The sequence below is a fragment of the Strongylocentrotus purpuratus genome, unplaced genomic scaffold (assembly GCF_000002235.5).
Source record: "Strongylocentrotus purpuratus isolate Spur 01 unplaced genomic scaffold, Spur_5.0 spur5_scaffold_9, whole genome shotgun sequence".
Taxonomy (NCBI): domain Eukaryota; kingdom Metazoa; phylum Echinodermata; class Echinoidea; order Camarodonta; family Strongylocentrotidae; genus Strongylocentrotus; species Strongylocentrotus purpuratus.
In genome coordinates, this window is record NW_022145615.1 from 34,899,640 (window position 1) to 34,923,071 (window position 23,432).

Consider the following 23,432-nt stretch of genomic DNA (forward strand, 5'->3'; position numbering starts at 1 on the left):
AGAAAAAAAAAAAAACATTGCATGACAATTTTTTTTTTAAATTGTGAATTCATGACAGGTATAGTAACATATTGTTACTGTTAATCATTAACACCATCATCACGTTGTAAAAAAAAAATATAATATCATTATCATTATCGTTATTAACATTATTACTACTACTGTTACTATCATTATTATTATGATTATTATAATTTATATCATTGCCATCAATATTTATATTAAAACATCAACAAAAAATTAATTTTCATTGAGAATACAATTTCAACAACAACCAGTCTCGAAGCTATTGCACGATCATAATATGTACAGATGAAGGTAAGCCCTATATCATGTTAATTGAGAGCTCAGTTGATGAGATAACCACCTATCCAGTGACCTTGCAGGATGGTCTAGTCCCTCCTATAAACTAGTACAGATAAGCTTTAAAAAGAGTATCTCATCTTACAACTGTACGATCCAGATAATAATAGTATGGGAAGCCCCCCATCAAGCGACGGAAGCTGTGTATTCGAGGTGAAGGCTCGCTGGCTGCTGACTCTTCTCTAAAATGGCTCGGAACATGCTGGCAGGAGATCGCTCCAAGTTATATGAAAATATAGACTTTTTAGGTGAAGGTCAGGTAGGTGAAGTTTAATTCATATCGTTTTACTAAAGTTCACCTGTTTAATATAAATCTACATCTTATATTAAAAAGTCCCGTGACAAGTACAGCCTGTCCCATGTGCTGGTTTTTGTGTATGCGAAATTTGACATGTATTCACCCGTGCCCACCGGGCTGAGGACACTTTGGGATCAGGTAGCGTGCTTCAATACATTTTTTTCTAGACAAGATAAGAGGAATCGTAAACTAATGTTGTCAGTGTGAGCCTATGAGGTTGGAGTCACTTATAAGATTAAGAAAGCTGATAAAATTTCTGTACTCTGTAATTTTAGTATTTCTAGTCTATAGAATTAGAAAAAGAATTCTAGAGTAAAGGAGCCCGTAATCGGCCAGCTCCTGTTTTCGGCCGATTGGTTGGATGCAAGGTAAAATCACTCTAAAATACATCGCATAATAGCATAACACATATCCCACACATACCATACCATGCCAGTGTCACTGAAGAACCACATTTGCAATGGAAAATATATCCTAAAATATCACATTTTAGCGATGTAATCGCCGGTCCCGCTACCCAAATCTGAAAAATCGAGTATCTTACGCGTGTCTGTAAGAAATATGGGTACCATAAAATGAGCTTTATTTCGAGTATTTTTCAGATTTAGAGCCCGATTTTGTGCTAGTCGCAAGCTCAAAAGTATGTCATCGCATGTATTAAATCAATGCAGCCGCACACCGCGACGCACACACGATATCTCTGTCTAATTCAGATTCCAACTTCCGATCACCGCTGTGCCCGTCTTCGGCCAGGCGAGCATCAGGGAGCTCCGGCGTGGGATACCTGCTCCGCCCGCTTGTGCTGTACATCAGCGCGGAAACGCACGGCGCGCGCGAGCGCTTCCTATTGACTTTGTACATGCGGCCGTAAACTGAAACGCTCGGCCGATAACGGGCTCCAAAACAGTGAAAATTGAAATGAATATTGTCATGGCAATTCGTGATTTTTTTCTGGGATTCTTTTTTTGTTTAAATAATAATAATATTTGCTTCATGATTTGAACAAGAAATGATAATAAATAGGAAGTAAAGAGTCCTAAAAATAGGATTTTGTCTTAAGTGGCCGAAAACGGGCTCCTTTACTCTAATCTAACATTTACCAAGTCAAAATTATTCGGCAAAAAAAGAAAAAGTCACACTCGTGAGATGTCCAAGATTATTTATAGTTTGAACCTGCACACTATTATTCCGTACTGCTAGGACTGTTACAATAGGTGATTGCATTCTCAAATTAATGTGAGATGTTCAGGAGTAAGGTCAACCGGCCAAACACACGAAAAATTCTACTTGATCAACGTGATACTGTCATAATGAATGGTGATTAAGATCCAATTGATGAGTTTGTAAATTGTATATAAATAGATAATATGTTTCTTCATCGTTTTTCCTTAACGGCAAGTATTTTCCTTGAATTTTGCCAGTTATTTTGGGATAGTTAAATGACTTCAAATAAGAAGTCGACTGCTGATGGAATTGACACATTCCTACATGTGGATGGTTTAGTGAGTGATACAGCATACTCATCATGGGAACGTTTAGTTTCTAATTGTTATTATACAAATGATGCATGCTTTCATTCGTTCATTATATGATCTATCCGCACTCGAGTTGAGGCTGTGTGTATCTATCGCACGAAGCCGTTAGGCTGAGTGCGATAGATACACACATCATCAACGAGGGCGGATAGATCGTATAATGAACGAATGAAAGCATGCATCATTTGTTTTATACAACGAAACTCCTAGGTCCTTGTTATTTGATGTAAAAGTAATTCACTCAAGATTGTTTTGTGACAGTAATAAATCTCAAGTTTAATAAGGCTTAATTTAGTGCGCACAGATAGCTATAGATATAGCAAGCGCACTAATTACCTATATACCCATTTACGCATAGTGCTGCGGAAGAATGGGCTCATGCTCACGCAGTATTAAGCGCTGTAACCTCTACGTGCACTACTGCGCTCTGAAAACAAGTTCAATAGTACTGGAAAATATTGCACTCCTTTTTATGAAAACGAGTGCAATAGGCTCGGTAAATGAATCACACGTGACCGCGCATGACCAATCATTTGATTAGGATCTGGGAGTAAGTTGTATAAACAGTGTTCACTGCACTGCCAGTCCAATTCATGGCATGCCAAGGTTTGGATACCAAAACTTGGACTTTATTTTCAAACTGTGACTATTGATCACTCTAAAAGTACAGGAGAGGTACAATAATAGTGTTTCTCATTCTTCTTCTTCTTCTTCTTCTTTTTCTTCTTCTTCTTCTTTTTCTTCTTCTTCTTCTTTTTCTTCTTCTTTCTCTTCTTTCTCTTCCTCCTCTTCTTCTTTAAACCTTTCCTTGTGAGCACTTTTAAATTACAGCAAAGTTAGTCTACGATATAACTTTGTTTTTTTTTAATACATTTATATACTTTTTTTTTTTTAACAGTTTGCTACAGTCTACAAGGCCCTCGATCTTCAGCATGATGGCAAGATAGTAGCAGTGAAAAAGGTAAATCGGGATCAAGAATTTGAATTCAGCTGTATTCTAAAGGCCTGTTAAGATATGGCGCTGTAAACCCCCTTGGTTTATTAGTGTTCAGATATACTGCAGCAAACTGTGCCGCTCATTGAAATGCTCAGATTACCGAATTAATAATATCTGTTAAGTGCTTAGAGATTGATTCCATACTAAGTGCTATATAAATCCAGATATATTATCTATCATTAATTTGTTTTCTTCACATGTCTCTCCTGCCTCCTACTACAGATTAAGCTTGGGCACAGGTCTGAGGCCCAGGATGGCATCAACAGGACGGCTCTTAGAGAAATCAAATTGCTGCAGGAGATTAAACATGAAAATGTGATTGGGGTGAGTGGTTTTTAACATTCAAGCATTATACATTTAACCCTTCGATGTTGTGGGTGGCCAATCCTGCCCAAGAAATTAAGCATGAACTTTGACTGAGACTGAGAAGGGTACATTTTCTTTGTTGAACAGGCACGAGTAACTTCATGATGAAGTTTAGTCTTGACTAAGATTGAATTCATGTCCAATTTAACAATGTCACCGAAACAAGTACCTTGGCATCACAATCACATCTGACTTGAAATGGGACAAACACATGACAAGTATATGCCAGAAAGCAAACAAAAGCAAACAACACCCTTGCCTTCCTCAGACGAAATCTCCGGATCAACTCACCCGACCTGAAGAGTACTGCCTACAAAGCTCTAGTAAGACCACTCATTGAGTACAGTGCTACAGTTTGGGATCCCTTCTCTGCAAACCACATCCATCAAATAGAATTGGTACAAAGACGGGCCGCTAGATTCACCCTCAATCGGTACCACAACACCTCTAGCGTGACCTCCATGCTCCAACAACTTGACTGGACCACACTCCAGCAACGCAGAGAAAATTACAGACTGGTGATGCTGTACAAGCTCCACAACAACCTAGTAGCACTCGACACAGCATCCTACATCAACCCTGTCACAAGACCCTCCAGGACTGCCCATGCACATAGCTACCAAGTCCTCCGTTCAAGAACTGAGCAACATAAGCAGTCCTTCTTTCCCAGGACTGTGAAGAGTTGGAATAACCTGCCATCAGAAACAGTATGTGCCTCATCCGTCAATCCCTTCCGTCAATGCCTGACGGGAGGCAGCCACTAAGTCCAGGAACTTTTTACTTGCACCATGTTAATAGCATTGCACCATGCACCTGGCGCTCGTAAGCACACACACACTCATCATTCTGCAAGAATCTTCAACTGTGAAGGAGGTAGACTTAACCCAAAGAAGAGAAGAAACAAAACCTTATTGTTGATTAATACACCAGTTTACAGTTGTGTGCGCCATTTTAAACAAAGCTAATGACCTATAGGAGTCATGTATTTATGCGTAAATTAAGATTGCGCCCATGCAAATAATGATGACATCACTGCCTGCGCGCTGCGTTGTGCGCGCACATCATCATTTGCATGGGCGCAATTTTAATTTACGCATAAATACCAGAGGTCAGAGGTTATTGGCCCCAATTTTGGGGCCAATGACCCGAGGTCAACTGTCTGCGCATGCGCACTGATACAACTGTAAACTGGTGTATTGTGCCATAGAAGTGGTTAATTTGTTTTGATTCATTAGTAATGCCTTCTTCATTTTCTTTTTGACCATTTCTTCTGATGAATTTGTTTGTGTTTTTCCCCTTTCTTGTAGCTTCTTGACTGTTTTGGTCAACGATCCAACATCAGCCTTGTGTTTGACTTCATGGAGACAGATCTTGAGGTATGTATTTATTATAACCCTGAGAATACCAAGTTCAAAATTATCAAAATCTTGTATCACTAAGAACTATTCTCTGAGACAATTTTGATTCAAATGGCCCTTTTCCATGATCTTACTTCTGGATAACATGTACTCTATTATCTTTGATTTATGTAGTTTGTCTAAAGTTGTGTAGCAGAGTGTTGTTTTTATGATTCTAAAGTTTTCAATAGGACTGATTTATATTAATGCAAACATGAAGAATCAGGCATTATATATGTTATAAAGTGAAGATATATGGATCTGTATTATTATTTGATGACTGAGAAAATATTAGGTATTTCTGAGTTCCAATCTATGTCCTATTAATTGTGATTATCCTTTGTCTCAACCAATGCCCTTTTGATTATGGCCTAATTCATACCTGCCAACCCTTCCAAATAATCTGGAATATCCAGATTTTCTGGATTTTGAGGACCTGAAAATTCAGAATTATTTTTCTGATTTTCTGGATTTTGAGGACATGAAAATTCAGAATATTCAGATTTTTCAATTTTTTTTTTTTTTTTTTTGTGGTTGTTGTTGTTGTTGTTGCTAAAGCCAAATTATCTTGTTTTATCATGTGCAGCGAATTTGAGAGTTCATGTATTGCGTGCGTTGAATGGATGCATGATCGAGCAGTGAATTTGTATTCACTTTTTGGTGCAGATTTACCGCGTATTGTCAGTTATACTGCCGCTGCAAGTGCGATTTCTTATTTTTTAAGGCATACCGTGCTAAAAATTCCTAATTCTTATTTTCACATGTTGGCAGGTATGCTAATTTATGCTATGTTGTTTTATGGAGTAACAGAATTGTCTTTGTCAAGAAGTGCATCCTCTCTTGTAATTAATTTAGGTGTTTTTCCTTATTTGTCTTCTTTTACAGGTGATCATCAAAGATAGCAGTGTAGTGTTGACTCCATCACACATCAAGGCTTATACCATGATGGCTTTAAGGGGTCTAGAGTACCTTCATGCTAACTGGATTTTACATAGGGTGAGACTACAACAATCAATTACAGCCCATTGCACTATTTGTAGCTACTTGCGCCCTCTATATAGCAAACAATGCCTAAGTGGTACTCATTGGTCCCCCATGATCCCCTTTTTCTTATGTTAATTGAGAGATGATTTGATGAGATAACCGCCTGTAGGTGACCACTGGGAGGTCTAATCCCTCCTGGCAAAACTAGTGCAGACAGGCTTTAAGTGTACCGTAATGTGTCAGTTAATGCGCTTAGTTTTATCATAATCCGTTCAACTCATTGTACTGTATCAGGTAATGCGCTTAGTCTTATCATAACCCATTAAACTCACTGTACTGTGTCAGTTAATGCGGTTAGTCTTATTATAACCTGTTTAACTCAATGTACTGTGTCAGTTAATGCGCTTAGTCTTATCATAAACCCTTTTAACTTGTTACCAACCAGAGCCGGATAGTTCTTGTATAAATGTAATACTAATAATACACAGCGCATATATCCACCACACAAGATGCTCAAGGCGCTCAAATATTATCCCGCTCTGTTAGGCTAAGGATGTCAATGCTTATAGCATTGCTTACAGCATTCAAGGAATTCCTTCCTACCGGTACCCTTTTAATACCTGAATGGAGAATGGCAAATGTAGAATAATATTTTGCCAAAGGACACTTGTGACCATTAAGAGTGATACAAATAAATTGTGAGAAATTTCTGATGCTTTCTAACCTTTACAGTCGTAATTCATACTAAGACTTGTTGAATTCATGACATTGCCAGTGTTTCCTCTAAATAATTTTATATAACTTCATATCAACAGGACATGAAGCCCAACAATCTGCTGCTTGATGAGAATGGTGTCTTGAAGATTGGAGATTTTGGTTTGGCAAAGTTCTATGGCAGCCCAAACAGGATCTATACACATCAGGTTGTAACAAGGTACAAATAGTTCTCTTATTGCACCAAAAATGCACAGTTTACAAAGGCACACAGGTCTAGAAATATAACATGTACTATATTCTTTTTCTCTCCTACATTTTGAAAAACACTATGCACAATTCAACCACAGGATAAGCTTTTTAAAACATATTCAAAAGAGGAACATGAATGCATTTAGGAACCAATTGAATGTGTGAATGGAGAGAATTAAAGTACAGAAACAATATGCATCTTCATCACATACCTGCATTAACAGTGCAAAAATTGTGTTGTAAATGCTGGGGATTTTTTGTTTGGAAGAGAATTGTTGAGTAAAAAGGTAATGAAAAATCTTTTTCTCTTGTCAGTTAATTTTTGGAATAGTGTGCCCTCTTTTTTTTTACAAAATATGGGATCTATTAACAACGTCATTCCTTTGAAAAAAAATGATTAAAAAAAAAAAACGGGTCTACAATATGATTGTAAAGTCTGAAAATAAGCATCAAGATCCAATTGAAACACCACAATATACACACAGTAAGTCATGGAGGCCACCATTTGCTTTATTAAATGATGTTATGTAAGCAGTATGTGCATCTTAATGTGCGCATCAATGTCATTGCCATTTGAAATTATTTGTGTTTCATTGTGTCTTAATGTTTACGTGTCAAAGACACTCATACCTGCTTCTTGCTCTGCAGCATAACTTTTTGATGGGAATTTTTGTGTATAGTATCTTAGGAAAGAATGATGCACGTTCATGTCGAGGATTCAGTGACACAAAGATGTAACTCCATATTTTGCCAAAATGAGTATTTGATATCAAAATGTTGAGAAAAATGTGGGCTTTCCAGGTAACACAAAGACTTAACTCCACCCAACACCCCATTGAAGTCAATGGCTAGTGAAACATAGACTTAACTCCTTAAGGCTCAAGTGCTCAGTCTTTGTGTCACTGAACCCTCGATGTGATGTCTTTTGACTAATTAGACTGACTATATTCTACAACCTGTTTTTCTAAAAACTTCCTATTCAACATACTGTATGGGGTATCCCTTGTTCTCCTAGATGGTACAGATGCCCAGAGCTGTTGTTTGGGGCCAGGATCTACGGCACAGGGGTGGACATGTGGGCCATGGGTTGCATCCTAGCAGAGCTACTCCTCCGGGTCCCGTTCTTACCCGGGGAATCAGACCTGGACCAGCTGAGCAGGATCTTCCAGACCATGGGGACACCCTCAGAAGAGGAATGGCCAGTAAGAACATCAGTTTGTACACTTTATTTCTAGTTAACCTTTAAAAACTCAGTGATCCTGTATTTAAAGTGTACCAATCCCCTAAACATGTTTTTGCTCTTAAAAGCAGCGTTTAACAATGTTAAATCTGAGATGCATGGCCCTACATGTTATTAGTGTCTTTGATATGGTGTAATATTGAAGCCCTACAAAACTTGCGCTTCAAAATGACCATAAAGTGCCTCAAAAAAATGAAAATCTTTGAGTGACCGGTTTGTTTGCCGTAATAGACCGTAGTGTTATGAAAACCGTTAGGAAACTGAAAATTTTTATTTCGATTTCCAATCATAAATATCTTGATAATTAGACAGGCAATCGGCTTGTAAAAGTCTTTGGAAAGGTTTATAATTATCATTGCTGCATGAGCTAAATCCAGGATTTTATTTCAAAATCTGAGACAAAGTTACCCAATCCCTTTAACGTAAGGGGTTCCATGTTGCTATACTGTAGTCAAACGATGAGCTTCAAATGTTACTTCTACAAAGAGATATTGCAGTTTGAACACACTCCCAGGGAACTGTAAAACAATTTTTTTCAGTAGACTACTTAATAACACATGCATACGCACTCACATTGAATAGGGTGCGAGCCTTATATGCAGGTTTTTATGATATCAGGTAAACTTTTTTAGATTGATTTTCTAAATTCTACCACACACAATTTTGGTTATCTTTCAGGTGATTTGTACACTTTAAGACTTTAGGAATGAGAGAATTGAATAGTTAGTATGTTAATGATAATACTGATGATAATGGCTTCTTTCTTGGCACTCATATCCGTCGTGTTGTAATGTTGATGGTGCTCTGACATTATAACCCTTGTTATAGCCAACTAATAATAATAATAATAATAATAAATTGTTTCTTTTATAGCACTATATCCAATTTACAACTTGGATGGAGAGAGTGGCACATGTGGTATTACAATGCAGAACAAGATCTATTCAATTTAACTACTATTAGATGCTGCTTGTAAGTGTCGGCTTGCATGGTGATGTAGATATACAGTAGGCTTGTGGGTGCACCTATTATTTACTACTACTAAACTATTGTTTACTACTATTTTTGAATATGCACAGAATATGTCAGCTCTAGCAGACTATATCGAGTTTAAGAAGTTTCCAGGTACCCCTCTCCGAGATATCTTCACTGCTGGCACGGATGACCTTTTGACCCTTCTCAAAGGTCTTCTTCTTATGGATCCTTGCAGACGATGTAAGGCCACTGAGGTAAGTGTTGTTAAGTCTTAGATGGACTAAAAATTGGTTTGACGCTTTTTGTGCTGTAGTGTTTCATGGCAAAATTTCATTTTCATTTTGAATGCCATAATTTCTGTCTAGTTTCATAAGGAAAACATAATGTTTCCTATTGAAAATCAAAATTTGTTTCTTATGAAGTTTTATCTCATGAGGCACTCTATGTATTTAGTTACAGGTAAGATGGACAAAAATAGAAATTTATCCCATGAAACAATTTATTTTGTGATGATACTTCTTCAGTAAGAGTTATTATGAGAAACTTGATGCTGTCTAGGATTTTTACTCAATAACTGATTTACTCAATATTTTGTAATGCAAGTAGAGGTTTACAATTGACAGGTTTTATGTAATAGTTATTCCAGACTAATACTTTCAAAAGAAGAATATGTCAACCCCTTTCCCTTTGGGAAATGTTTCTCCAATAAACCTGTTATGTTTTATGATGAAAGGGTAACATCAGATATGAAGAAAACAAACTTTTTGAAGTAAAGGAAGTTGTAGAAATTGTTTAAATCAGCATTACTAATTGTACTTTGATCATAGTGGCTTCATAGTGTATTCATACATGTATTTTAAAATAGGGCAATGGGTAGTTAGACCAAATCTTAGAGTTCATCCCCCTTGGTCCTATTTTCAATTAGATTATGGTTAGTTTTAGGGTTAAGATCGGCTTTCTTTAGACCAATGGGATCTGGGACCAGATGTGCCACAGGACTAATAGAAGATAGGACTATAGATGATAATCCCTTTGCCATTTCCTTGATTCTGTGAGTAAAGTGAGAATTTTGTCAGGCTCTGAAGATGCAGAACACTGTTTAAAACCCATGCAAATCAAACAAGAAGTCATTGAATGTATATTTCATTTCATTTCATTTCTTTATTGTGTCCATATAGGATAACTGTTTATGTGCACATGAACAATCTTGCTTCAACATAATTATGAACATAGGAACAACATATAATTGACATTCATAGGGCCCTGTTTTAGTATACATTTGATATAATATACATGATCATGATGAATATACATTTATGATTATTTGCTTCTTTTTTAAATGAATGCTATACATGTATATGTACATATACAGTAGGCTTGCGGGTGCACCATGTGAGAGAGAGAGGGGAGGATTGAGGAGTCCTGAAAAAGACTCTCGGTAATCTTTCTTGAGGGTGTGTAGTCCTGAAAAGGACTGTTGGTGTAGTCTTGAAAAAGACTGTTGGTTATCTTTCTTAGCTTATAGTTCTAAGGAGAACTATAGCGCTTGGAGAGGATGAGTGGCGGGAGTGGCTCAACATGTATATTCACGTTGAGGCTACTAGAAATATATAACCTAGTACCTTTGTCATTCCTTGTAGGCACTTAAGATGCCATACTTCTATACAAAGCCAGCACCGACTCCAGGCCACCTACTACCCAGACCAGGAATGGTAGCCGCAGCAGCAAATGGCAAGCAACAACCCAAGCTAGGCAGCAAGAGAAAGATGGCTGATGATATAGGAACAGGTCAGTACAGCTCTGTTAATAAAGCCTACTCCTACAGTTTTGAAGGCAAGTCTGCTCTCTAAATGAACCCTCCCACTTAGATGAGTTATAGTTATGAGTTTTGGCAAGTTACACACAAGCTCAATCTCGTGTGCAACTCTTGAATATTCTTGAAATTTCTTGTTGTACAAGTTTTGTGTGAGTGTTCTACAAGCCAACATTGAGTTCAAAGTGATAAATCTTCAACTTGCCTGAGCGTAGTAATAGTCAAATCAAGTGCAGTCTTCATTGAGCTTCTGGTCACCACGCATGGGCTTGCTGACCCTGGGCATGTTAGTCATGGTAGCCACGGTAAATGCAAGGACGGGTGTGTATTTATGTGGGACAGCGGGCACCATCACATGATCAGGCTGCATTTGTGAACTCTGAATAGACTCGTACAAAACTTGCCATCGATCAGGATAGGGACATGCAAAACTCACTGTCACTCAACACACTTGTCTTTTGCTCATGTAAACCTCGCAGACAACATAGATAACTTGCAGTAAACTTGTAGTGCTCAATTTAGGTTCTTGGAAATTTGTACAATGCTCCAGTTGACTCTAAGGTTGGGATAAAGTGTGAATTAGGAAGAGTTTCTCAGAAGCTCACTACAACCATTGAGGGCATACAATGATTTGAAACAAGTTGAGCACGAGTTGGTGACAATTTTGAACATTTTCAAGTTGTACCTAGTTACATGTACGCTAAGTCACCCCAAGTTTGTGAAAGTTCTCCTAAGTCACATCAAGAGCTCCCGCAAGTTTTAATTTGAGTCGCCACAACCTGAAACTGAAACGCAGCTAAGTGGTTTTTTTGCAATATTTGAATTTTAGAAATTAAGGGTCCAGAGTTTAAATTTGAGGGCCCTTTTGCACTGGACCCTTCTTACATTCAAGCTCTGGTTGGAAGGATCCAGTGCTTTTGATAGTTACAATTTTCTTGTGTTCATTTTTGTTTTTCATGTACAAGTACAAACAAATGGAATTTGACAACATTTGTAAAGGAACTTATATGTTATTTTTTTGTCAGGGTCGACAGCAAAGAAGCTTGTATTTTGATACAGCCAAATCCTTGGGATACTGGGTAAGTTTTCATTATTATCATATATAATGCACATGTTGGCTGAAAGATGAACTGTCCTTAGAGTATATTTGTTTGAGGGTACAACAAAATCCTGAATGAAATTTCAACATTTTGTAATTTTGAGATTCACATATTTGGTGGTGAAACTTCAAATTTCACCACCACAGATTAATTTCATGTGGTACAGGTGGTTTACTATTTGTGCATATCTTGCAGATTGCATTGTTTCTCTGCTTACCATTCCAGTATAAGGTTCTATTCTATAATTGAGGATAATTAATTATAGATTCTTTTTTGATTACTAAAATGCTCTAACAAATATGATTTGTCACCATATCTATGATCAAGTATAACAGTGTCTATTACTCCCCAACCATTGACAACTGATAATTTTCAATGATGAATACACCCTGTTACCCTTAACCAACTCTGTATGTCGGATTAAATTAAGGGGAAGTCGTTCTGGGAGGGGGGAGGGGTCCTAGCAGGGCCTAGTTGTTTTAGTGGGTACACCCTGTAGGCGTCATAGAGGATTGGGGGGGGGGTGTCTTGGGGTCTTAGTCAAAGGGTTCTTTCCACAGGGTAGATTGTTCTAGCATCACATTACATAGTCTTATACCCCATTCACAGTGGTTTTGAAATTTGTAGCGGCGTTGTAGCAGAGCGGCGACACCGCCATAACACCGCTACAAATGCATTCACAGTAGAAAAGTTATCCCGCTGCAGCAGCGGGATAAATATCATGTACCCATTCACGCTGCAGCGGGTGATTTTTATTACCTCCGTAACAAACACGTGTATGCATGGCTCATGACCCGCGAGTGACCCCGATATGACCGGAAATACTTCAGCGCGGGGTTTTCGATTGCTTGAAATTGCGTGCGCTAGCTGTACTTTACACACTCTTCCTCATGTAGCCTAGCTAGCTCGATTTAGCTATGGATCTATCTATACTTTTACGTATTGCTGTCGCTTTCATTCTACTGGAATTGCAGAGAACGAATCGCAATATTTTAGTTCACTATGCTCGAGTGCAGCATTCGTTTCGTGATGAAATGGAAAGAAGGGAAAGGAGGAGAAGAAGAAGGCATTTTAAAAAAACTAGCATTTTTATTGCTTCCAGTCAGAATATTTTAATTTTTTGAAGTGTGAAATATTTTTATTTGGATAATTATAATATCTACATAATAATAAAATCAATTTGAATCCACTGGTTACTTTATTTCTATTTCACTTTATGTTCCCCATTGCTGGAGAAAAGAGGTCAGTGATAGGTAAGTAAACAAATCACACGTGTTTGTCGCGGTGTTATAGCGGAGAGCCTTCACACTGAGTAAACACCGCGACAGCAGCGGGACTGTCCCGCTGCTGTAGCTAGGCGAACCTAGCGATAGTTTGTCGCGGCGTTATCGCGAGGCGGTGTTATCCCGCGATAGTTTATAACGGGTCCGAGCCTTCACACTGAAGACAACACCGCGACAGCAGCGGGACAGTCCCGCTGCTGTCGCGGTGTTTGAGGCCACTGTGAATGGGGTATTACATTGCAGAATCTTATACAGAATGCATCATAAGAGCTGTACTTACATGTAGGTGTACAAGCATTGTTGAATGGAAGAAAGGAGGTAAGAGATGCAAATCAACAGAGAAAGGGAGAAAGAAGAGAGAGAGAGGGAGGGAGAAAGAGGGAGAGAGGGAGAGAGAGAGGGGGAGGGAGGGAGGGAGAGAGAGAGAGAGAGAGAGAGGGGGAGGGAGGGAGAGAGAGAGAGGGGGGGGGGGAGAAAAAATCAAAGAGAGGAAAATGATCCTGACATGCAAGAAGACCCATTCATTAAGTTCCAAGTTGACCTTCAAACATTGTTTCATATCGCCCTCTTTTGGGTCAAAAATGGAGTAACTACAATTCGTGCCATGTTTCTGCAATGATTTGAAGCATGAAAGAGTCAAGAGATAAGTGTTTTGCTACAATTTACAATCTTGTTTGATACAGGCATTCTGGATATCTTAAGAGGATGAAAAGAGAGTTGAGTCGGTAGAGAAATTTGTGTTAAAAAAATAAAGAGTCAATTTTAGAGTCCCTTTGGTAACAGATCAAAGTTGCCAGAGAATAATTTGCAATTGCATCCAGCAAACTGTACTTTCTAATTCAAGTATTTGAGAAGAGGATTTAAATTTAGTTTGTTACTCATTGATTTATGAATATTGCATATGCCATGTTGAATAATTTGGTGCTGCAAATTGTGTAACATAATTGATACCAAAAAAATCCTATTGTAAAGTTGTAGACTGTTGTCTGAAAAAAAACTTTGTTGGTTTATAACCTACAAACTTACAAAGCAGATTTTTAAAAATTCTCAAGTCAACTTAAAGTTTTCCAGTAATCCAGGAAAAGTAATCACCCTTCAAGAATAGAGGCCCTAAAATAGACTTGCAACATTGAAATGAGCTTTATTTCTGAAATGTTTGATCAGCAAGCTCCCCTGTGTTAGGGAAATTACATTGTGAGTACCAGTACTCTTAACCCATTGCCTATAGGAAACAGCTGGTTCCTGTATAAAGACTAGAGGAATGAAAAACATTTAGGAGTCAAGAGGTTAAATTGTACATCATTCATACAGTACACATTGCCTGGGCTTTTAGTGATTTCATACTGCTTGTTTGCATTGTGGAACAAAAGGAAATCTGAACATTCTCTATTACATTCTCCTCGACAGAAAACTGTATGGCTGTCATATCCACAAAACACTTTCCCCTTTTCTCTGCCATTTTATGAAACTTACAGATTAAAACATTTCAACAGGGAATACAACACACTCTGAATAGGTGAAAATGAACAGAAAAGCACAGTTATGTGCTAATGAGGACTTTCCCCTTCTCCAAATACCAAAGTCTCTCTAGCCCATTACCAACCCATTATAAAGCCATTATTTGCAGGTCGTGGCTTTGTCCTCGAGTCATTAGCACCCAAATGTTACTTGCCAGTGGGGATTACAGAGATATCCAATTCAGATTTAGTCTTGTGTAAGTCTCTTTGATTTATTTCATGCTAAGGAAAGCTTTATTTGAGTATTTATTCTTGGAAATTTGTCGTAACTGGGAAGAGCAAAAATATATTTATAGGAAAGTTTCTTTTTGGTAGTAATCTCGAACATAATGAATGGATTGATGTATGTTTCTGAACTGTAGAATATCGTCAGGATACAATATAAAATAATAATGAAGTCTTTATAGAGACCAAGGATAATTGAAAGGCAAGTTGACCGGTATGACCTGCCCAGAAGCATGTTTGTTTTAACTTGTTGAGAATGTATACATTGCAGGATGCTTGAGAGATTGAGAAAGAGGAAAAAGTAGAGAAAGTGGGGAATGGAAGAGACAGATGGGAAGAAGACAGAGGAAGAAGAAGAAGGAAGAAGAAGAAGGAGAAGGAGAAGGAGAAGGAGAAGGAGAAGGAGAAGGAGAAGAAGAAGGAGAAGGAGATGGAGAAGGAGAAGGAGAAGGAGAAGGAGAAGGAGAAGGAGAAGGAGAAGAAGAAGGAGAAGGAGATGGAGAAGGAGAAGGAGAAGGAGAAGGAGAAGGAGAAGAAGAAGAAGAAGAAGAAGAAGAAGAAGAAGAAGAAGAAGAAGAAGAAGAAAAAGAAGAAGAATGAAAAGAGAGGTGAAAGATAAATAGTCTTATATTAAGTATTTAGAATAATGACCTCAATGTACTCTGTCAGTGTACATGATTTTTTTTCTCCAGACATGACTACTGGTATTCTTTATTAAAAATGGCAATTAATGTCTAAAATTAAATGTAAATGAATGCCTTTTTTGGGGGTCTTTCTAAGAGATATATCACTGAACTAATACTGGAGAAAAAAAACAATATCAATGAGTAGTAATTGAGTTTCTATGTAAAATGTACCACAGTGAATAAAGCAGCAAGATAATGCATTATACTATCCTCACAGGTACAGTTATAAGTAAATTGAATGAAATATATGACATCAGTGTCCTTTAACGCTTTCAAACAGTTAGCACGTAAGTACTCTGACTGCCGTGGAGTGTACGTAGATGTTGGTATTATGATAAGGACAACGCCTTGTCACCTCCACAGCACTTGGGGAAAGTAAACAGCCCTAGAAGGGTGTCCTTTGAGCGGCACATCTTGCTTTTGTTGTTAATCGCTAGAGGGGGAACTGAGGAGAGGGTTTCCGATCCAACCCTTCCAATTTGCTCCACGCCAGGATGCCTGAGACTGAGTTGGGGGCTTGCACTGGAGTTGTTCTCACTATCTGCAAACTGATAATTGATGCCAGAGTCCAGGCATACCATGGGCAGATACAGACTTTTATGAAAGGGTGGGGGCGTTTTTTTAATTACACAATTAAGGGGGCAAATTTGTGTGAACATAGTGTACCAATGGTATGCCAACTTGTTATCAAAAGATGGCAGAGGATTGACCACTTGTATCCTTCTCCCTTTATTCTGCAACTAAGAAGTATTTAGGGAGAAATTTTATATCAGCTGAAAGTTTACCTACAAGGCTACAACATTAGTAAAGTTGTATTTGAAAGAATGATGGAGGTATCTGCCTAATGTGTAAACATTTCCAAGATGGTTCCTGTGAAGAACTCCAACACTAACTGTGAAATGCTGTAAAGTGTTACTTTATCGACAGTCTAATAAACAGTTCTATGTGTCATCTATGAAAGATTAATTTTGCAATTGCTTGTGTCAATTTATGTTACATTCACATATTCTTGGCCCCATGATCTTTTGGCAGTTCATCTCATCTTTGCATATAACCCTTTATGATTTAATAATTGCCTACTCAATGAGCTGAATGCAAATCCCCTCCAATAATATGAGATAATGGGGACTGGGCTAGTGATTTGTAAAAGAGACCTAACGTACCATGCATCATTTGTCACTTTAGGCTGGGTCTTTTAGTTATGTTTTGAGAGGGTCTCTGTGCGAGAGACCTTTGACAGCCAAAATGATCCTGTTCCCATCTCTCCAGTTTAAAGGTGTTAAGCCTTCTCTCAATACTGGCTTGAATTTAAAGCAAAAAATAAAATTCATGCATGACTAAGAATTCAAATTAAATGTGACACTCCATGTATAAGAAGAAATCAAATTTAAAATGATGCATTTTGTGCTATGTATCAAATATTCATACATTTGAGAAATGTACGGTATATAAGTATGACATTCTGTGAGGTTGTTGATGTATCATTTTTTTTTTAGTTTGCCATTTTTAATAATATATTCATGTTTTTATAAACGCATTCTGCTAAACATTTTCTTATTGAATTTTTAAACAACAACATGAAACATGTACAAATAGTCAGATTGTGATTAAAAGATGAGTATTGAGTTGGGAATTTAGTATTTATTGCTTATCATACAGAAAAAGATAAGATAACTCATTTATTTGGGTGTTTATAACTTCCCTTTTTTCCATTATTGTTCAATATTTTAATGTACTTATGTATATTCTAGTGAAAGATTTTGCCTGTTATTTACAGTACCTTTTGCCTGTTATTTGTTCTTGTAATGTGATTTTTATGGAAATTAATAAACTTAATTGACTAATTGACTGAATAAAATCTGCTTAATCTTAAAGGTAAAGACCAGTTATGGTCATGCGATTGCATTGTGAAAGAAACGTTGTGGAATCGATCAGAAAAGGTTGATCATCTAGCATATAAGTATTGGTGTGTACTGCAAGGTACTGGAATCATCAAAATGATAAGAAATTTAGCCCAGTCTTCGTAAAGTTACAAGCACTGTACACAGAAAGATGTATATGGGACTACGCACATGTGCGCGACACGTGCGTTTATCTCTCACACACCAATAGATTAACTAATTTACCAAACATATCAATTGGTAGGCGGTTTCCGGCAAAAATTTTATCATCATGTATTAGTCAAAACATACTTTTTCACATGATTGGTATTAAGAGCTTCCATTTCATTTTTTGAAATTGGGGCGTTTCCAATACTGGTCTTTACCTTTAATCTTAAACCCCTTTTAAAAATAATAAACTGGTTTGACTTCTCAAGTTATCTCTTCTCTCACACTCAATATTTCCCTTTGATGTCACACTTAATTTCCAATGACCATACCTGAGTGTTTCAATTACCTGCGGTCATAACTCAGTGAAAAGGACCATGGGTATCCTATGCTTCCTGGAAGCTTCTCAGTCGCCATGACGATTGGTCCAATGTCCTGGGCAATTCAACTGGCCTTGTGCTTCCTTTAACTGAAATATTATGATCTTGTCTTTAAAGAGAACTTTCAGTTCTGATGAAGGTGAAAATGAGCTCACATGCTTTCTCATAGTAGCAATACCACTGAAAGAGGATTGCTTCTAAAATGCCCTTCTATTCCAAATATGACTAGATATACATCTATGTTCAAAGTTTTGTTTAAATCTGTGTGTTGTCCAATTTAGCCAAATGTTGATGGAGTGCATTTTGCAAGATTTTGTCACTTTCCTATCATCTTGATGACGCACAAACTTTCCAAGAGCAATATAATCTTATTTTACTACATGTTCAACCTATGATACCCACACTAAAATAAAATTAACAATAATATCTCATAATCAAAATTCAACTTTAATTGTCTTTAATCAATCTTTTAACTTTTTGATCTTTCACACTTTATTTTCTTAGGATCTTTGTGAAAAAACAGTATTTTTTTGTTTGATTGGGTTGATAAACAAACCATGATATGATCTAAGAGATTAAGAGATTTGCAGAGTGCCTAAAGAGTGTCTTGGTTTGAATTAAGAAGGGAAAGGGCATGTCAAGGATAGATTATAAGTTGTTCCACAAAGGATTTACAAATTTGTCTAGGGTGTATTTAGAGCTTGAAGCTGTTTAATGCTTGTTTCTTTTCTTTCCACCATTTTTAAACACAATGTGTGTTTAAGTGTAAGAAATAATATTAAGCTAACTTGATACTGTTGCTATCTTTTAAATACTACAGGGTTAATGGATTACCTGATTTGTGATTAAAATGTCCTTTTGAATTATTAGTGATTGTATGCTTTAGCAACATTTGCTCTGTAGTCATGACATATGACTAACTCTAACAACCAACTGACAACAACACAAGCCCTAATACTGTTAGCTTTTACAGACTAGAAGAAGTTTATACAAAACTTGTATTAATAAATATTGTATGAAGAATCATCAAATAACACTTACAACATCATTTAAACTATTAAAGAAACTAGTTTAGATTTTTTGGGGGGTTGAATATAATTTCTGTTATCTTGAAGATGTATACAATTTTATACAGCCATTTGGAAGTCTGAGTAGTGAGAGGGAGGGAGGGGGTGGGGGGGGGGGTTATCTGTGATGAAAGTTAATGTTGTGTCACACTCAAGTCAAGGTATGTTTATCCTTGACTCTACTTGTGTTTGTCTCATGTGTCAATTATCCCTTTCCACTTTTCTGTAAATTTCTAAAGAAGTCTTCATACATAGCCAGAAATTGCCTCACCACAAACAAAGGGTTTAACAAAACAAAGGGTTAAACAAAACAAAGGGTTAAACAAAACAAAGGGTTTAACAAAACAAAGGGTTAAACAAAACAAAGGGTTAAACAAAACAAAGGGTTAAACAAAACAAAGGGTTAAACAAAACAAAGGGTTAAACGAAACAAAGGGTTAAACGAAACAAAGGAAGATGAAATTCCAAATTGCCTTTGGGCCCTCCAAAGTTAATTAGATCCTCAACTATTAATTTCCATTTGAGATTTATCAGCTGTGATCTAGTTCATTTGTCATCAGTAAACTGAAACAGGGGCAATGCCCTTGTAAGATGCCAATATTCAATCATTTATTTGACCCCTTTTTCGCTTCTCCTAAATTTGACTTTTATCCCAACATGTTTATTCCATTAGAAAAGGGGTAGCATGATGAGATAATAGAGATTTGCTAAACCCATTGAGTCAAACTTGATTTCCTTTATTGAGGTTAGGCTGGATGAATTTATTGACAATGAACTTGTTACTCATATATTTCTTTATAGAGTAATTTTTAGACGGGTGGGGGGGTGGGGGAAGTGGGTGGCTTTTCCCCCTCTCTCTTCCTTACTTGCTTTATAGAGAGGGGAAATTTGTAAAATTGTGGAGGGGTACCTACATGTTAATACATTTTGACTCACATGTGGCAGGAATTTTTGTATTATGTAACCTTCCTTATATGGGGTTGGGATCAAATATTTTAAAAATCAAATGTTCACATTTCTTGGTAGCTTACTGTAAAATAACTATATACATGTATTTTTTTGTTTGGGGGGTTTGGGGGATGCTAGCCAATTCATTTCCCTGTGTTCATCTGCATATCAATTTGTCAAAGTGGCATTAATTGAAGACTTGATTCAAACATTACCACTCATTAGAGATAGCCAGTACTTATTAATCTAATTATCTCTACCTGTATGTTCAACTTTAACCCTGACTTGAGAAGGGGAAATGGCTGTCCCCTTCCTCCGACTCTTGATAGGGGGGAAGGTATCAATCTGCAGCTCCATCTCGCCTCGCCTCCTGAGGTTACCGCTGGTTGGAAGGGACCGGTCAGTACCCATCCTGTCTTGTACCCCTCCATTAATCCTCCAATAATTTTGGAGGTTTTTCAATATTGTATCAATTAATGAGAATATGAACATCAGTTTCTTTGCATCTTTTCAATTAAATCATGGGTGCTTGTTTGCAAGTGTGATTTGAGGCTTTTTTTTTTAGGCTGAGATAGTCCAGAAGCATCTAGTCTCAGTGAAGATGTTTTGATCCTTGTGACTTACTTTCCATAGATAAAATAGATTCATTCTTTTGTGAAGAATTTCTTCCAATAATCCTCTGCTGTACCATTCAATCGTACTTACTCTTTGTAAAGTGTTGTGTATTGTGGTTTATGTCTGCACTTTAACTTGTTTTGTTGCTGCCAATTTGATTTTTAAGCTACATTAGCTATATGTACATGTATGTTGCTGAATTTGTTAGGATATACTTGTGAAAAGAACATATAAAAACATTCAACTATGTCTTGTCATTGTTATTATGATTTTTATTTCTTTGATTCAAACATTTATGAGTGTATACTTCCACGGCATCAAAGTAAAATGTCCTGGATTTAGATGTATGATTGTTTGAAGTAGTAGTTTCTTATACCTGGCATTGCCACAGGTAAATAACGGATACACTTTGTACTAGGAAGCGTCCACTTTATAGATCCCCCAGTGACATTACTCTCCTGGTCCTAATCACACACGTGGGTCTATCTATTTCTCACCTGTGCTTCCACTGTGACTTCCATGTTTCATTTTCGGAACAGGAGGAAGATGTTCAGTCGCTAGAAAAGGTATTTCTGTATTCCCCTGAGACCCGTCAAGTTTGACTCGTTGCGTCGTGTCGAAAGCCTTCTTTTTTGGGAGAAAGGCACTTCCCGTTTTGGCGCTTAAGGTGTGTGCCCTTAGGGTATGGAAAGAGATGTTATGACTTTGAATTTATGAACATTCATTATTGCATGGAAAAATTAATACTGGTGTATCTATTCTACGTTCAGAATTATACTATGCTTTAGTGATCACATGCAGGCTACTTGTTGGGTGAAATTTTGTCATTTTCTCTTTACTGGGTACATCTTTCCTTTTATACATGTAGTTTGCTTTTTGAGGGAATCCTCCTGTTTCCTGTATAAGAAGATAGAAGTTTTGAAAAGTTTTAATCTTCTGAGATAATTCCTATATCAAGTCAATTATTCTTCTCTTTTCCATTATATCATTAATTTTATCAGTAAAAAACAACTCCATCTTTTTACCCGTAAAAAAAAACTTCATCTTTTTTTCCCTTTGATGGGGCAATTGTCTTCATCAAACTCTCCTTGGCAATGTGTCATGAAGCATGTCAGTAGATTGAGAGCAAAGACATCGAGACAAAGTTTAAGAATAGTGCGCAGTAATATTAAAAGGCAAAGGAACAGAAAAATACAATGTGTCATCATCTTCTATAAATGCAGCTAAAAGGTGTGAAGATACAATACCTCTCTTTAAAAGCTTTCTTTGAAATTTCTCTTAGAATATTTGTATGAAGTTGAATTTTTTTTGTTTTTATTGGGGGTAATATATTAATAGTCACCATCTGGTGTTATGACTGGGTTTGCTTGAATAATAATAGATTGTATAAATATAAGGATATCGTAAGTTTTTGGTTTATTCTATTAACAATAGAAATTTAAGTATATCAACTCAAAGCGAAATGCACTTCGTTATGATACCCATGCTGTTTCTAAACATGTCTGTAAGAATCAATTGAATATTACTTTTAATGTGCAGAGTGTTTTGGATTAAAACATCATCTACGTGAGGCTGGAAGGACCTGTCTGCTATGAGATGTGTCACAGAGTCTTGACTCATTGGTTCATAGACTCAAGGCAGTTTCGATTCAACAAAATCTGATGATTTAGAAGGATGATCGTTATCACTGCTTAAAAGCACAGTACGCATCACCTCTCGGTAGGCAGGATGCAAAGCGTTCCTTTTTTCGGAAGCAGGGAGGGGGGGGGATCTGAACTGACATGGAGGAGGGGGTCTGTGCACAGTGGACCCCTCCCCCTCCCCCATATGGAAATTTTAGGGATCTTGAGAGAAATTTATGGGGATGTGCTTGTCCATTGCTATTGAGCAAATACTGAAGCTCTACCTAAATTAATCAATTTCTTCTGTCATTAGTCAATATTGCTTCTGTTTGGTAACAATTGATTGAAGGCACATGTCCAAAAAGTATCAAGTCAAGATAGTTTGTTTTATGTTTTACCAAGTAGTTGAAGGATTTATCAGAAAATATCTGACTCTGCTTTCCCCTCCAAACAGGAGACAAGGTTGAAAAGTCTTACGAACAATAACTGACGTTTCCTGCATTCAAACACCTTCAGGTAATCCTTTTGACAAATGATAAAATGATAAATCAGCTACTGCTTCCAGAGTGATGTAATCTTACCTCTCGACTGATTAAGACTTTTCATCCCCAATCCTTCATCCGACCGACGACCGACAGCCCAAAGTCATCTTGGCAGCGTAGTAACCACCAGACTCTAGGGGCAATCCCCCATGTTTTCTGTCGGTAGATAACTCACAGACAATCTCTCTTTGCTAGGCTTCATTAGACGTGACAAGCTGAAACTTCTCCCCTCCTCCACATCAACCTCATTCACACTGCTAAATGTTCAACATTTTGATCTCCCAAGATTCCATTATTATATTTGGGTAGCCATCTATTAGAAAAAGGTAAATGTCAAGAAACACTGTTCTAGATTACATTTAGAATTCACAGCAGCTCAGTATTGCTACTGTATTGCTGGTCATTGACTAAAATGAAAGAAATGTGATGAATAGTTTTTGGAGAATTAGGCTTATTTTGTACATA

The 23,432-nt window shown here is 37.2% G+C and overlaps 1 protein-coding gene across 1 annotated transcript in view; it reads left to right on the forward strand.

The window, feature by feature from the left end:
- Nucleotides 1–482: 482 nt before the first annotated feature.
- The window catches only part of LOC100894147 (cyclin-dependent kinase 7), a 32,513-nt gene continuing 9,563 nt past the window's right edge, over nt 483–23,432 (forward strand). Inside the window, exons 1-10 of the mRNA XM_030976490.1 lie at nt 483–622; nt 3,095–3,157; nt 3,416–3,517; nt 4,867–4,935; nt 5,842–5,952; nt 6,756–6,874; nt 7,922–8,108; nt 9,226–9,375; nt 10,762–10,909; nt 11,960–12,013. Of these exons, the coding sequence (XP_030832350.1) occupies nt 551–622; nt 3,095–3,157; nt 3,416–3,517; nt 4,867–4,935; nt 5,842–5,952; nt 6,756–6,874; nt 7,922–8,108; nt 9,226–9,375; nt 10,762–10,909; nt 11,960–11,988 (1,050 nt within the window). The 5' untranslated portion in view covers nt 483–550 and the 3' untranslated portion in view covers nt 11,989–12,013. The remainder of the gene's footprint in view (nt 623–3,094; nt 3,158–3,415; nt 3,518–4,866; nt 4,936–5,841; nt 5,953–6,755; nt 6,875–7,921; nt 8,109–9,225; nt 9,376–10,761; nt 10,910–11,959; nt 12,014–23,432) is intronic.